The sequence below is a fragment of the Orcinus orca genome, chromosome 3, assembly GCF_937001465.1.
Source record: "Orcinus orca chromosome 3, mOrcOrc1.1, whole genome shotgun sequence".
In the NCBI taxonomy this organism is placed as follows: Eukaryota; Metazoa; Chordata; class Mammalia; order Artiodactyla; family Delphinidae; genus Orcinus; species Orcinus orca.
This window is the reverse complement of record NC_064561.1, coordinates 5757855-5773525: the sequence shown is the minus strand read 5'-3', so window position 1 is coordinate 5773525 and position 15671 is coordinate 5757855. Positions and strand designations below refer to the sequence as shown.

The window sequence follows — 15671 nt, the reverse complement described above, 5'->3', positions numbered from 1 at the left end:
AGAATGTGGCTTCCTTCCTAGAGGAACTGAAAGTTTTTCAGCAGGACTTTAGAGCCCCAGGAGGAAAAATGGGATGGCCGGTCCAGGATCCAATCATGAAGTATTGAACACCAGGCGGAGGGGTTTATAAAGAACAGTAGTAGGAACAGCCCATCCAAGAGAAAGTATCTTGTTTCATCTTCCTGAGGGGTTGGTGTTCCAGCTCTGTTGATGTGTCTCTGGAGGTGGGAAAGCCACCCCCTCCCCAGATCTGCCTCCAGTTGTGAGGCCGTGAGCGTGTCTCCTCAACTCCTGAGCCTCAGTTTTCCCCATATGTGAAATGGGGACACAGAGCGTCTTAGTCCTTTCAGGCTGCGATAACACAATGCCATAGACAGGGGGGCTTAAGCAACCAACATTTATTTCTCACAGTTCTGGAGGCTGGAAGTCTAAGATCAATGTGTGGGGAGATTTGGTGTCTGGTGAGGACCCGCCTCCTGATTCACAGAAGACCATCTTCTGGCTGTGTCTTCACATGGCAGAAGCGGTGAGAGACCTCTCTGGGGTCTCTTTTATAAGAGCACTAATGCCATTCACGAGCTAATCACTTCCCCAATGCCCACTTCAGAATATCATCCCCTTAGGGATTAGGTTTCAAGATAGAAATGTGGCGGAGTGGGACACAAACATCCCGTCGATGATACAAACCCACTTCACAGGGCTGTCATGAGAAAAGTCGGGTCTCTTGGCACCAAACAGATGCCCGATAAAAGTTCTTTCCCTCCTCCTTTCTTTTTTTTTCTTCTTCTTCTTTTAATTTTTTGGCCGTGCTGGGCAGGCGGCAGGTGGGATCTACTTCCCTGACCAGGGATCGAACCCTCGCCCCCTGCATGGGAAGCACGGAGTCTTAACCACTAGATTGCCAGGGAAGTCCCCCTCCTCCTTTCTTTCTTTCTTTCTTTTTTTTTTTGCGGTACGCGGGCCTCTCACCGCTGTGGCCTCTCCCGTGGCGGAGCACAGGCTCCGGACGCACAGGCCCAGCGGCCATGGCCCACGGGCCCAGTCGCTCCGCGGCATGTGGGATCTTCCCGGACCGGGGCACAAACCCGTGTCCCCTGCACCGGCAGGCGGACTCTCAACCACTGCGCCACCAGGGAAGCCCCCTCCTCCTTTCTTTAAGGAACAAAACCCCCTCCGAAAGACCTTGAACATGCCGCACAGTTGGATCTCCCATTCTCTGTTCAACCATCCACCAGCACTAGTCACTCTGGTTGTGTCATTACTTTTCCATCAAGAATATACAAAGGGGCTTCCCTGGTGGCACAGTGGTTGAGAGTCCACCTGCCAATGCAGGGGACACGGGTTCGTGCCCCGGTCCGGGAGGATCCCACATGCCTTGGAGCGGCTGGGCCCATGAGCCATGGCCGCTGAGCCTGCGCATCCGGAGCCTGTGCTCTGCAACGGGAGAGGCCACAACGGTGAGAGGCCCGCGTACCACAAAAAAAAAAAAAGAATATACAAGTGAGGGACTTCCCTGGTGGTCCAGGGGTTAAGGCTCCATGCTTCCACTGTAGGGGGCGTGGGTTCAATCCCTGGTCGGGGAATTAAGATCCCACAAGCTGCCTGGCGTGGCCGAAAAAACTTTAAAAAAAAGAGAGAAAAAAAAAGAATATACAAGTGATAATAACTCATTTATTATCACTGTTGGAGTGCCCACTACCTGCCAGGCAGTGTTCTTGACTTTGGGGATGTAGCAGTGAAGAAAATAGATTCAGTCTCCTCCCTGTGAACAGCTGGCTCCCAGTTGTTTTTATAAATAGTTTAGTGAAACTCAGCCCCACCCATTCACTGACATATTGTCCGGGTGCTTTCACGTTACAGGGGCAGAGCAGAGGAGCGGTGTCAGAGACTGATTGACCCACAGGGCCGAAAAATACTTGCTATCTGTCCCTTTTCAGAAAACATTTGCCAATTCTTGGTCTAGAAGGTTACATTCAGGGTGAGACAGCTGGTAGACAGATAAAATTTTGAACCTGAATCTGGCCCTCTCTCTCCCTCCCTCTCTCTCTCTCTCTCTCTCTCTCTCTCTGTCGGACTTCCTAATTAAGAGAGGCAAAACTACCAGTTCCCACTCCACACCCTCCTGGCTTTAGCACAAAGTAAGTGGTGAAGGAGTGCTGGCAGGATTTCCATTTCTGTTGAGAATGTAGAAGTCCCCCAAAGACCCTCCCTTCCATGGTGATAACTAGAAAAACCCATACTTTTCAATAGGACTAGTCAAGAATGAATGCAAGGAAGCCTTGATGAGCTGGGTTTCAGACATAAAAATGAGCCCTTCAGGGACTTCCCTGGTGGCCCAGTGATTAAGACTCTGAGCTTCCACTGCAGGGGGCACAGGTTCGATCCCTGGTCGGGGAACAAAGTTCCCACCTGCCAAGTGGCGTGGCCAAAAAATTAAAAAACAATTTTTTAAAAAAAGAGCCCTTCGTAGGTGAGGCAAGAGCAGTTTTAGCTTCTGTACCAAGGGGGCAGGCAGACACCAGCTCTGGATGTGGATAGGTTTGCATAGATGGAGAGGTGTTTAGGGGACAGGGTAAATCATACAGTTCTTAGATGACGAGAATAAGCATTCCAAATGGTGGTCACCAGAGTGCTGGAGTCCAAACTTGGTGAGGAGAGCATCCTCGTGGAGGGATGGCTGGTATGGGATGATGTCAGAGCCCAAGTGACGTAAGCAGGACAACAACATGGGGGTCTGTCTAGCCGGAGGGAGAGGGTCAGTGCCCAAGTGCAGTGAGGAGGGCATCTACATAGCATAGGGCAGGGGCCCCCAACACCCGGTTCATGGCCTGTGAGGAACTGGGCTGCACAACCGGAGGTGAGTGGCAGGCCAGTGAAACAATCTTCATCTGCCGCTCCCCATTGCTTGCATTACCACCGGAACCATCCCCCGACCCCCACCCCGGTCCATGGAAAAATCATCTTCCACAAAACTGGTCCCCGGTGCCAAAAAAAGATTGGGGACCGCTGGCATAGGGGATAGTGATGGGAAAATGAGATTGGCTATATATGGGGGATTGATGAAATAAATAAATCATGAAGGATAATGGGAACCAGGTTTCCCACCATCAGAAAAGAGTGTTACAAAGATGAATGGAGCGGGAGTTCTCCGGTGGACTAGTGGTTAGGATTACAGGCTTTCACTGCCATGCCCAGGGTTCAATCCCTGCTTGGGGAACTGAGATGCCGCAAGCTGTGTGGCAAAAAAAAAAAAAAAAAAGTGAATGAAGGGAAAGTGAGAATGAACCTTATTGTATTTAATTGGAGATGTTGGTGTGAATTCATGGTTTTCAAAATATATAGAGAAATAAATGTGTGTGTGTGTCTGTGTGTGTCTTCTCATCTGCCTACTCAGAATTCCTGGGATCAGGGACACCCCAATAATAATAAGCATACTTAATACTCAGGTCTTGGTTTCTAATGCCATTCTCTGCTTAAAAGCAACCAGTGCTCTTTGGAAAAATGGTTGATTCCAGGGTTCAGACAAGGAAAGTCTACTCAGCAAAAAACTGATAGGCACATGTCAAAAGGATACAGAAGCCAGCATGAAAGGCTTCCACTGGCCAAATCAAAGAAAATTTAAGCATCAAAAAACAGAAAGAGAAAAAAGGAACGTCAGCAAAAACGGCAGAGTAAAATTTGCCTTTCCATAAAAACAATGAAAAAACTGCAGAATTTGTCAGAATCAACACTTTTCGAACTCTGGCAATCAACCAAAAGCTTACAGTAATTCAGGGAGTAAAGAGAAATGACTGAATCTCAGTAAAGAACAACGAGCTTGGTGGAATTTTAACGTACCCTAGTCCCATTCCCCACTCTCCAACTCAGAAATAGCCTTACAGACTCACAGACATAGAAAACTGACTTGTGGTTGCCAAGGGGTGGGGTTCGGGGGGAATGGATTGGGAGTTTGGGGTCAGCAGATGCAAACTATCATATATAAAATGGATAAACAACAAGGTCCTACTGTATAGCACAGGGAACTATATTCAATATCCTGTGGTAAACCATAATGGAAAAGAATATGAAAAAGAATGTATATATATGTATAATTGAATCACTTTGCTGTACAGTAGAAATTAACACAACATTGTAAATCAACTATACTTCAATAAAATAAATTAAAAAGAAAAGAAATAGCCTTGGGACTTCCCTGGTGGCACAGTGGTAAAGAATCCGCCTGCCAGTGCAGGGGACACAGGTTCGAGCCCTGGTCCAGGAAGATCCCACATGCTGCAGAGCAACTAAGCCCGTGCGCCACAACTACTGAGCCTGTGGTCTAGAGCTCTTGAGCCACAACTACTGAGACCGTGTGCCGCGACTACTGAAGCCCGCGTGCCTAGAGCCCGTGCTCTGCAACAAGAGAAGCCACCGCAATGAGAAGCCCTCGCACCACAATGAAGAGTTGCCCCCATCCACCGCAACTAGAGAAAGCCCGCGCACAGCAACGAAGACCCAACGCAGCCAGAAAGAAAGAAAGAAAGAAAGAAAGAAAGAAAGAAAGAAAGAAAGAAAGAAAGAAAAATATTTTTTAAAAAAGAAATAGCCTTAAAAAATAACAGCCCACATTCCTGGTACTGAAGAAAAAGAATAGAGCGGGAGCTCTTACAAAGCCTCATTCCCAAGGAAGAGTAATTATCTGATCTGTCTAGTGGTTCCCCAGAAGACCACACTCAAAAAGCTTGTCTTTAATTGACCTCACTTGAACTTGCCCAATGCTAAAATCCTCTCAGCAGGGAGCACCTGTCAAATGCTTTAACAACACAGCTGCCTGAGGTGATGGGTAACAGTTGGGGGTAAATAATAGCTTAACCAAAAAGTCTTAAAAGGAAACGTTAAGGAATGAGATGTCCTTAGGGACTTTGACAAGTTCCAACATACCCCGGGAATCTGGAAGGCCACATGTATGTGGAGGGTTGTGTGCATACCCAGGAAATACCTGAAAAGGTGCTAAGCTCTTAATTCTGGCAGACTTTGAGGCTCTGAGAAGGCAGGAAGGGGAGGGGAAAGCAGAGTTTTAATCTTCCTGGCTGAGTGTTGAAGTTGTGTCTTAAGCACACAGAGATCTTGGGTGAAGACTGGGGGACTTTTAGTTTCAGGTTTTCAGGGAAGTCTGTTCAATCATTAGCTCAGCACCAAACTAAGTAGAGATTTTAGTCACCGTACATGACAGAGAATAGAGACTTTGCAGAATTAGTTCAGAAAAGTCATTAAATAAACAAAAAAAACAACTACTATGGAAGAACAGCAATGGTAACAAACCTTCAGGAGGAGGTAAAATCTATTTCCATAGTTGCCATGTTATATTACAAGGCATACCTCAGAGACATTTTGGGTTTGGTTCCAGACTAGCACAATAAAGCAAATATTGAAATAAAGCAAGCCACATAACTTTTTTGGTTTCCCAGTGCATATAAAAGTTATGTTTACACTATATTGTAGTCTATTAAGTGTGCAATGGCATTATGTCTAAAAAAACACTGTACATACCTTAATTAAAAATACTTTATTCCATTGTAAAGCAATTATACTCCAATAAAGATGTTAAAGTGAAAAAAAAAACTTTATTGCTAAAAATTACTAATCATCATCTGACAACTTAGAGTTGCCCAAAACCTTCAATTGTAAAGAAATGCATTATTGCAAAGCCTAATAAAGTGAAGCACCATAAAATGAGGCATGCTTGCATTTGAAAGGTCCAGTTTTCAACAAAAAGTTATGAGACATACAAAGAAACAAGAAAATATTACCCGTACACATGAAAAAAGTAAATAGAAACTGTCCCTGAGAAAGTCCAGATATTGGTTACTAGACAAAGACTTCAAATCAGCTGTTTTTAAAGTGATCGATGAGCAAAAGTAAATCATATTTAATAAACTAGAGAAGTATGAGAATAATGTATCACTAACTAGAGGATATCAAAGAGAAAGAAATTATAAAAAGGAACAATGTAGACCATTCTGGGGTTAAAAAGTACAGGGACTTCCCTTGTGGCACACTGGTTAAGAATCCACCTGCCAATGCAGGGGACATGGGTTTGAGCCCTGGTCTGGGAAGATCCCACATACCACAGAGCAACTAAGCCCGTGCACCACAACTACTGAGCCTGGGTGCCACAACTACCAAAGCCCGTGTGCCTAGAGCCTGAGCTCTGAAACAAGAGAAGCCACCTTAATGAGAAGCCCGTGCACCACAAGGAAGGGTAGCCCCTGCTCGCTGCAACTAGAGAAAGCCCACATACAGCAATGAAGACCCAATGCAGCCAAAAATCAATCAATCAATAAAAGTACAATAACTGAAATGAAAATTTTACTAGAGGGCAAATTGCTATTGATTTGAGTAGGTAGAAGGAAGTATCAGCAAAAAATGAAAATGGATCCATTGAGATTATCCAGTCTGAGGAACAGAAAAAAAATTATCAGAGCATCAGAGACATGTGGAACACCAGCAACCATACCAACATATGCATCATGGGAGCGTCAGAAGGAGAATAAGGACAGAAAGGGGCAGAAAGAATATTTGAAGAAATAACAGTTGAAAACACACAACATCTGATGAAAATGTTAGGCTACATATCCAGAAGCTAAATGAACTCCAAGGAGGATAAATTCAAAGAGATCCACACTTAGACGCATAATAACCAAACTGTTCAAAGACAAAGGGAATCTTGAACACAGCAAGAGAAAAATGTCTCACTTTGTACAAGTGATCCTCAATTAGATTAACAGTGTATTTCTCATCAGAAACTGTGGAGGCCAGAAGGCAGTGGGAAGACATATTTGAAATGCTGAAAGAAAAAAACCTGTCAATCAAAGATTCTATATCCAGCAAAACTACTTTATTCCACCATAGACAGGAATACAGTACTGATAAATGTCACATCATGCATGAGCTTTGAAAACATTATGCTAAGCAAAAGAAGCCAGACACCAAAGGGTGTTGTATGATTCCATATATATGAAATAGGTAAATCCATAGAGACAGAAAGTAGATTAGTGGTTTCTGGCTCTGGGGGGGAGGAGGAAATGGGGAGTGACTGCTTAATGGGTATGGGGTTTCCTTTTGCGGTGATGAAAATGTTCTGGAACTAGATATTGGTGATGGTTGCACAAAATTCACAACATTATGAATGTACTAAATGCTACTGAACTGTATGGTTTGGATGGTAAAATCTACGTTACGTGTATTTTCCCACAATAAAAGAAATGAAAGGAGTATTTCAGGATGAAATGAAAGAACACTAGATAGTAACTCAAATCCACATGAAGAGATAAAAAGCACCAACAAAGGTAACTACACAGGTAAATATAAAAGACAGTATACATGTATTTTTGGTTTGCAACTCCTTTTTTCCTCCATCTGATTTAAAAGACAACTGTGTAATGCAATCATTAGAAATCTAAGTTGATGGGCACATGTGTATAAAGATGTAATTTGTGATAATAGCTGCACAAAAGGAGGCAGAAATTGAACTGAATAGGAGCAAAGGTTTGTATATTATTAAAATTAAGTTGATATTACTCTGAACTAGATTGTTATAAATTAACAATGTTAATAGTAAACCCCAGGGCAACCACTAAGAAAATAAGTCAAAAATATATAGTAAAAGAAACAAGAGATTTTAAATGATACACTAGAAAATATCTATTTAATAGAAAACCCTAAAGACTCCACACAAAAACTACTAGAACTGATAAACATATTCAGCAAGATAGCAGGATACATGATTAACATACAGAAATCTGTTGTATTTCTTTACACTAACAATGAAATATCAAGAAGGAAAATTTAAAAAAATCTCTTTTTAAACTGCAACAACAACAACAAAATAAAATGAAGTACTTAGGAATTAACCTGACCAAGGAAGTGAAAGACTTATAAGCTGAGAACTATAAAACATTGAAAAAGGAAATTGAAAATGATTCAAAGAGATAGAAAGATATCCCATGCTCTTGGATTGGAAGAATTAATATTGATTAAAATGGCCATACTACCCAAAGCAACCTACAGATTTAATGTGATCCCTCTCATATTACCCATGACATTTTCCACAGAACTAGTACAAATAATCCTAAATTTTATATGAAACCTTAAAAAAACCAGAATTGCCAAAGCAGTCTTGAGGAAAAAGAACAAAGCTGGAGACATAACCCTTCCAGACTTCAGACAATACTACAAAGCTACAGTAATCAAAACAACATGGTATTAGCACAGAAACAGACAAAAGGATCAATGGAACAGAATAGAGAGCCCAGAAATAAACCCACACACCTACGGTCAATTACTGTTTGACAAAGGAGGCAAGAATATACAATGAAGAAAAGACAGTCTCTTCAGCAAGTGGTGTTGGGAAAGCTGGACAACCACATGTAAATCAATGAAGTTAGAACACACCCTCACACCCTACACAAAAATAAACTCAAAATGGCTTAAAAACGTAAATATAAGACATGACACCATAAAACTCCTAGAAGAGAGCATAGGCAAAACATTCTCTGACATAAATTGTACCAATGTTTTTATAGGTCAGTCTACCAAGGCAAAAGAAATAAAAGCAAAAATAAACAAATGGGACCTAATCAAACTTATAAACTTTTGCACAGCTAAGGAAACCATAAACAAAGCGAAAATACAACCTACAACTAGGAAGAAAATATTTGTAAATGATACGACCGACAAGGGCTTAAGTTCCAAAATATACAAACAGCTCATACAACTCAAAAACAACAACAACAACAAAACAACCCAATCAAAAAATGGGCAGAAGTGCTCGCTTTGGCAGCACATGTACTAAAATTAGAATGATACAGAGAAGATTAGCATGGCCACTGTGCAAGGATGACACGCAAATTCGTGAAGCGTTCTATATTTTTGAGTTATTTGTAGTGAGGTGGATGGACGTAGAGTCTGTCATACAGAGTGAAGTAAGTCAGAAAGAGAAAAACAAATGCTGTATGCTAACGCATATATATGGAATCTTATTAAAAAAAAAACGGTACTGATGAAACTAGTTGCAGGGCAGGAATAAAGATGTAGACATAGAGAATGGACTTGAGGACACGGGGTGGGAGGGGGAAGCTGGGGCAAAGTGAGAGTAGCATCGACATATATACACTACTGAATGTAAAATATTTAGCTAGTTGGAAGCAGCAGCATAGCACAGGGAGATCAGCCTGGTGTTTGCGATGACTGAGAGGGGTGGGATAGGGAGGATGAGAGGGAGGCTCAAGAGGGAGGGGATATGGGGGTATATGTATGCATATGGCTGATTCACTTTGATGTACAACAGAAACTAACACAGTATTGTGAAGCAATTATACTCCAATAAAGATCTATTTTAAAAAACTGGTTAAATAAAAGAACAAGAGAATTAAAAAAAATGGGCAGAAGAACTAAATAGACATTCCTCCAAAGAAGATGCACAGATGACCAATAGGCACATGAAAATATGCTCAACATTGCTAGTTATTAGAGAAATGCAAATCAAAACTACAATGAGGTACCACCTCACACCAGTCAGAATAGCCACTATTAAAAATTTACAGGGGTCCTCCTTAGTGGTCTAGTGGGTAAGACTCTGAGCTCCCAATTCAGGGGGCCCGGGTTTAATCCCTGGTCGGGGAACTGATTCTGCAATACATGTCGCAATGTAGATCCCACATGCTGCAACTAAGATCTGGTGCAGCCAAAATAAATAAATAAAATAATAAATAAATAAATAATTAAAAAAATAAATTTTAAAAGTTACAAAAAATATATGCTGGAGGGCTACCCTGGTGATGCAGTGGTTAAGAATCTGCCTACCAATGCAGCAGACATGGGTTTGAGCCCTGGTCAGGGAAGATCCCTTATGCCACGGAGCAACAAGACCCATGGGCCACAACTAGTGAAGCCTGAGCATCCTAGAGCCCGTGCTCTACAACAAGAGAAGCCACCACGATGAGAAGCCTGTGCACTGCAACAAAGAGTAGCCCCTGTTCGCCGCAACTAGAGAAAGCTTGTGTGCAGCAATGAAAAGCCAATGCAGCCAAAAATAAACAAACAAACAAACAAACAAATAAATAAAAATGCTGGAGAGGATGAACTACTATATAAAAAACTACTATATATAAAATAGATAAACAACAACGATTTACTGTATAGCACAGGGAAGTACATTCAATATCTTGTAATAAACTGTAATGGAAAAGAATATGAAAAAAGAATATATATGTACTGAATAACTTTGATGTACACCAGAAACTAATACAACATTGTAAATCACTATACTTCAATTTTTAAAAAAAGAAGAAAGTATCTATTTAACATGAAAAAAGGTAGTAACAAAGGAACTGAGGAACGAAAAAGAAATAAAACATATGAAAAACAAATAGTAAAATGGCAGATAGAAGCCCTACCTTATCAGTAATTACATTAAATATAAAAGAGTTAAATTCTCCAATTAAAAGGTAGAGATTGACAGAATGAATAAAAAGATGATCCAATTATATGCTGTCTACAAGAGACTCACTTTATTTATTTATTTTTTAAAATAAATTTATTTGTTCTACTTATTTATTTTTAGTTGCATTGGGTCTATGTTGCTGCACACAGGTTTTCTCTAGTGTGGCGAGGGGGTCACTCTTGGTTGCGGTGCACAGGCTTCTCATTGTGGTGGCTTCTCTTGTTGCAGAACATGGGCTCTAGGCAGGCGGGCTTCAGTAGCTGTGGCACGCAGGCTCAGTAGTTGTGGCACACAGGCTTAGTTGTGGCATGTGACATCTTCCTGGACCAGGGCTTGAACCTGTGTCCCCTGCATTGGCAGGCAGATTCTTAACCACTGCGCCACCAGAGAAGCCCCAAGAAACTCACTTTAGATTTTAAAAAAAAAAGATTGTAACATACACCCAATTGCATCAGATAGGAGACCAGGGTCCATACAGAAATAAATTGGAAGCTCAATACACAAAGTTTCAAAGTGACTCTCTACAAAATACTTAGTAACTACAAAGGAGAAAAAAGTAACTGCTTTGTGTAGTGGTTAAGCAGGGACTCATGGGTCAACTCCCAGCCCCACTGCTTTTGAGCTATGTGACCTCAGGCAACTGCTTGCCCTCTCTGTTTCTCAGTTTCCTCATCAGTAAAGCAGGATAATAACTACCTATCTCATAGGGCTGTTGTGAGAACTGTTAGACCACTAGGAACACACCTGTGGTTAACAAATCCGGGCTTATTACTTGCTACAGTGAGGGAGAACACACACCAGGGGGAACAGTGGGCACATGCTTAAGTGCTGTTATTGCTGAGTATTCATCATTAGAATAGGCAATTTATACCCATTACTAGTGCGCTGTATTAAACCTTACAATTACAGTGTGAGGCAGGGTAATTGTCCCATTTCACAGTTGAGGAAACTGAGGCTCTGAGAATGTGAGGCTGAAGGTCCCAGGACTGGATAGGGGTTGGAACAGTGCCTTCTGGCACCAAAATTGACTGCACAGCTTCTACCCGATCCTAACTGACCTCTCAGTTGTGTCAGGCGCTTTATCCCTCCCCGGATTTTTCTGAGAGGAAGTGTTATCCGCATCCTGTTCCTCATTCTTCCTGAGTTGAGAAAGAACAGATCTGAGGAAGGGCTACAGAGGGAAATACGTGGGGTTATAAAAACCATAGTTCAGAGAGGAGTTAGAAAGAGGGACAGAGAGGAAAGGAGGATGGCAGAAATGTGTAACCCCAAGGAACCTGGTGGCTCCGGTGAGGCTGGACCCCCAGTCTGGGGTGATGGTGGGGATGACAGGGCCCCAGTGTTATGAAGGTGCTGGGGCCTGGCCTTCAGCTTGCAGTTCTGAGAGAGGACTCAGCAGGCTTCCAAGTTCAATTGCATGTGCTCTGTCCTATTCAGAGGAGGAGACATTTGGGGGCCAGACATTGGCTGAGAGACACCCTGGACTCCTACGCAGTTTGAGGAGCTCACCAGGTACCAGAGCGGCTGGTTCAGGAGCAGGCGACTGGGGAAGGGGGTGGTTGGGGGTGGGGTGGGACAGGATCTGCCCCTGAGCCCCAAGCTCTGCCCATCTGCTGGTCCTGCAGGGTGTCTGACCCAGAACCCTCTGCTTCCCCTGCTGCTCTTCATCTCACTGGCTTTCTTCATGCTCCAGCTGACCACCCTGGTTCAAGGTGAGTCAGCATCTGGGGGTTTGGAGTCCTGGGTCCCTTTGGGTTTTCTCTCTGGGATGGTCTTTGCCCTTTTCCACATCCTCCAGACCTACTAGGGCTGGGGCGTTTGGGCTCCGTGTCACCTTCTGTGTGACCATGGGCCAGTTACTCCCCCTCTCTGATCCTGTTTCCTCACGTGAAATGCAGTACATCCTCCTCTATGGGGAGCTTAGTTTCCCTGAGACCTTGAAACCGGACTTGGCACCGGGTCAGGGATAGAGTTGGCGCTCATAAAGGGGGAATTCTCTGCTCTGTTGTAGTTTCCAGGATCCAGTTCCTGCAGAGAGATTTGGGGGACCACGACGTGGAGAACAACAGCCTGGATGAGGGGCTGGACGCCGGGTTCCAGAGTCAGAGAGGGGATGGGGCTCTGAGGGAGCAGGACCTTGGAACATCCATCACCACCAGGGGTGAAGGAGAGAGGGCAGGAGTGGGGGAGTGGATTGGAGCCCTGCAAGAGGTCCTGGGGGCTGGTGATGTTGGGCAAGTCACTCTCTAAGCCTCAGTTTCTTTGTGTCATGGGCTCTTCAGGTTCCTGTGAGATCCATACATAATGTTCTCATGGGGCCCTCTCTGCACGAAGCACACAGTAGGGGCTTAATAATTGAGGTCCTCTCCCTCCAGTTGATGTTGCACAGGGGCAGATGCAATCAAACCTGGAGGAGATCCTGCAGCACCTGACCTGGATGAATGCCACCCTGGGTAAGGGTCCCATGTCAAAGTCAAGAGGAAGTCACAGGATTGTGGGTGGGGCTGGGACCCACCTTCTATGGCTGCCACACTGAGGAGGGCAGGGCAGAGCTGGGTTCTTTCTCATGGATTTCTTGGGGACTGAGCTGACAGCTGAACACAGGGGCTGGCCCTGGGTTCCCAAGGTCTGATGCAGGTGTCTGGGGCCTAGGAGCCAAGTGACCTCTCTGTCCCAACCCCATTCCTCCTTCCCAGCTGGCCTGTGCCGTCCCTGTCCTTGGAATTGGGAATTCTTCCAGGGGAGCTGCTACTTATTCTCCTGGACCCAGAGTGACTGGAAATCTGCTGTCTCCTCCTGTAAGGACATTGGGGCCCAGCTGGTGATCATCAAAAGTCTTGAGGAGCAGGTGGGCCGGGCAAGGTTCCCCTTGGGGCTGGGCCATATGACTGGTCAAGAAAGAGCTTTCTGCTGCACTCCTCTGCCCTCTGAGAGATGGAGGTCCAGGGAGCAGATGGGGGTGAGAGGTGAGAGGCAGTCAGGGAAGACTTCCTGGAGGAGGAAGCATAATGGACTCAGGAAGGTCAAGTGAGAGAAGAACATGTTTGAGAGGAGCCCATGTCTGGACAGAAAAGGAATTTAGAGTACCCTCGAGACCACACATAATGTATGTCAACTGAGACACAAGTTAACACATATCCACACATGTATGTATATTAACACACATCCACAGCCTCCACGCACATGTGAACACATACAACTGGAGTAGGGGCTATAGGCTAGACTGTGAAAGGAACTTCCACGGGAGGCAGGGGACCATGGGAACGTGGGCAGACATGGGATGCGTGGCATTCAGGGATCTTCCTTCTGATACCCCTCTCCCCACCCCCACCCCCAGAAATTCCTGAAGATTTGGTATGTCAGATATAATAAACCCACCTGGATTGGCCTCAGTGACCACCACAATGAGGGTTCCTGGAAATGGGTGGACAACAGCCCCCTCCAACTCAGGTGACCTCCCAGTGACAATGGCCCGAGGGTGCGGGCAGGGACGCCCCTCCTTCAAAGCAGGGTTGCTCAGACTCTGGGACTGGAAAGTATCACCTGAGGAGCTTGGTGAAGATGCAGAGTCCTGCCTTCATTCTGGGGGTGGGAGTGGTAGTGGTGGGGGCCTCAGATTCTGTAAGTCTGGGTAATGGCCCAAGAATCTGCATTTTAACTTTGCCAGAGCTGATGCTAATGGAGGTGGATTCTAACCCTAACCCACATTTCCAAAACCCTGCCTCCAAACTCCTCACCACCCTCTGGCTGGTTCTTGGCAATTTGCTGCCAAAGCCCAGGGACCAGCTCCTCCAAAGGGGGGGCCTGGGGGTGGGCTCTGGGAGGAGTAGGGGGCTCAGAGCTCTCATGGGGTTCACAGCTTCTGGAAGAAAGGGGAACCCAACAACCACGAAGATGAGGACTGTGTGGAATTGTACAACGATGGCTGGAATGATGGCAAATGTAGCACACAAAACTCCTGGATCTGTGAGAAGCCCTCGTCTCCCTGCCCAGCCCTCTGAGGGTCACTGCCTCCCCCCCACCCCACCCTGTCCCGGTTTGCAGAGATCAGGCAACTGAGACATGCGGTCTGCTGGTCTCTCTCAGGCCCCACCCGTTTCTGTTTTTCCCTTTGGTGAATTCCCATCTCCCTCCTGTACAGAGGTCTTCGAGATCCTGAGGCAGATTCTGAGACCGCCTTATCCTCTAGGACCCATCCCACCATAGGCTATAGACCATCTTTTTTCATCTATTGATGGTCTCAGCCCCGCCTCAGCTCCCCCATGACATCCCCTTAATAAAATCATACATTGCATTATGTGTTCCATTGAACTTATTTTTGTTCCTTGCCACTGTTTCACTTACTACAGGGTTTTTTTTTCAGTTACTATAGTTTAATAATCTGTTTGATGTACATTAGGACATGATCTTTTTTCAATATATTTTTCTCTACTACTGTGTATTTTATTTCCCAGATACAGTTTTGAATCAGTTTGTAATTTTGGTTGGGACAGTACATATATACATATATGTATATATATACAATACGTATAGGTATGTGTGTGTCTGTCTAGCTATCTATGTGTTCATTGATTCGTGAACCAATTATTTATTCAGGTACTTTATTTTTTCAAAATATATTTTATTGAAGTAAAGTTGATTTACAATGTTGTGTTAGTTTCCAGTGTACAGGAAAGTGATTTTATACATATATATATTTTTATTCATATTCTTTTGCATTGTGGTTTATTACAGGATATTGAATATAGCTCCCTGTGCTTTACAGTAGGATCTCGTTTACCCATTCTATATATAATAATTTGCATCTGCTAGCCCCAAACTCCCAATCCATCCTCCCCCACCCTCCCTCCCCTCTTCGGGTACTTTAAAAATGTCCTTCAGTAAAGGTTTATGATTTTCTTCATATAACTTTTTTTTCCTAAATATTTATTTATTTATTTGGCTGCGCTGGGTCTTAGTGGCAGCACGTGGGATCTAGTTCCCTGACCAGGGATCGAACCCTGGGCCCCCTGCATTGGGAGTGTGGAGTCTTAACTCCACAGTCCAGTTGGTTCCCGCTGGACCACCAGGGAAGTCCCTAAATTAAAACAAACAAACAAACACATTATTTCTAGGCATGTGTATTAGTTTCCTATTGATGCTGTAACAAATTACCACAATCTTAGTAGCTTAAGACAACACAAATGTA

The 15671-nt window shown here is 44.2% G+C and overlaps 2 protein-coding genes and 1 non-coding gene across 3 annotated transcripts in view; 2 read left to right on the top strand and 1 right to left on the bottom strand.

Annotated features, from left to right (window-relative positions):
- Positions 1–15671, bottom strand: part of STXBP2 (syntaxin binding protein 2) — a 98449-nt gene that overhangs the window by 14592 nt on the left and 68186 nt on the right. The gene's annotated exons all lie outside the window — the stretch shown is intronic.
- Positions 8806–8912, top strand: LOC117195769 (U6 spliceosomal RNA). The gene has a single exon (XR_004475592.1). It is a non-coding gene; the product is annotated as a U6 spliceosomal RNA (small nuclear RNA).
- CD209 (CD209 molecule) lies at positions 11415–14911 on the top strand. The gene is made up of 8 exons (XM_033400707.2): positions 11415–11772; positions 11921–11995; positions 12109–12195; positions 12495–12644; positions 12859–12936; positions 13180–13331; positions 13821–13933; positions 14343–14911. Exons 1-8 carry the CDS (start codon positions 11733–11735, stop codon positions 14482–14484), a joined length of 837 nt encoding a protein of 278 aa, XP_033256598.1. The 5' UTR covers positions 11415–11732; the 3' UTR covers positions 14485–14911.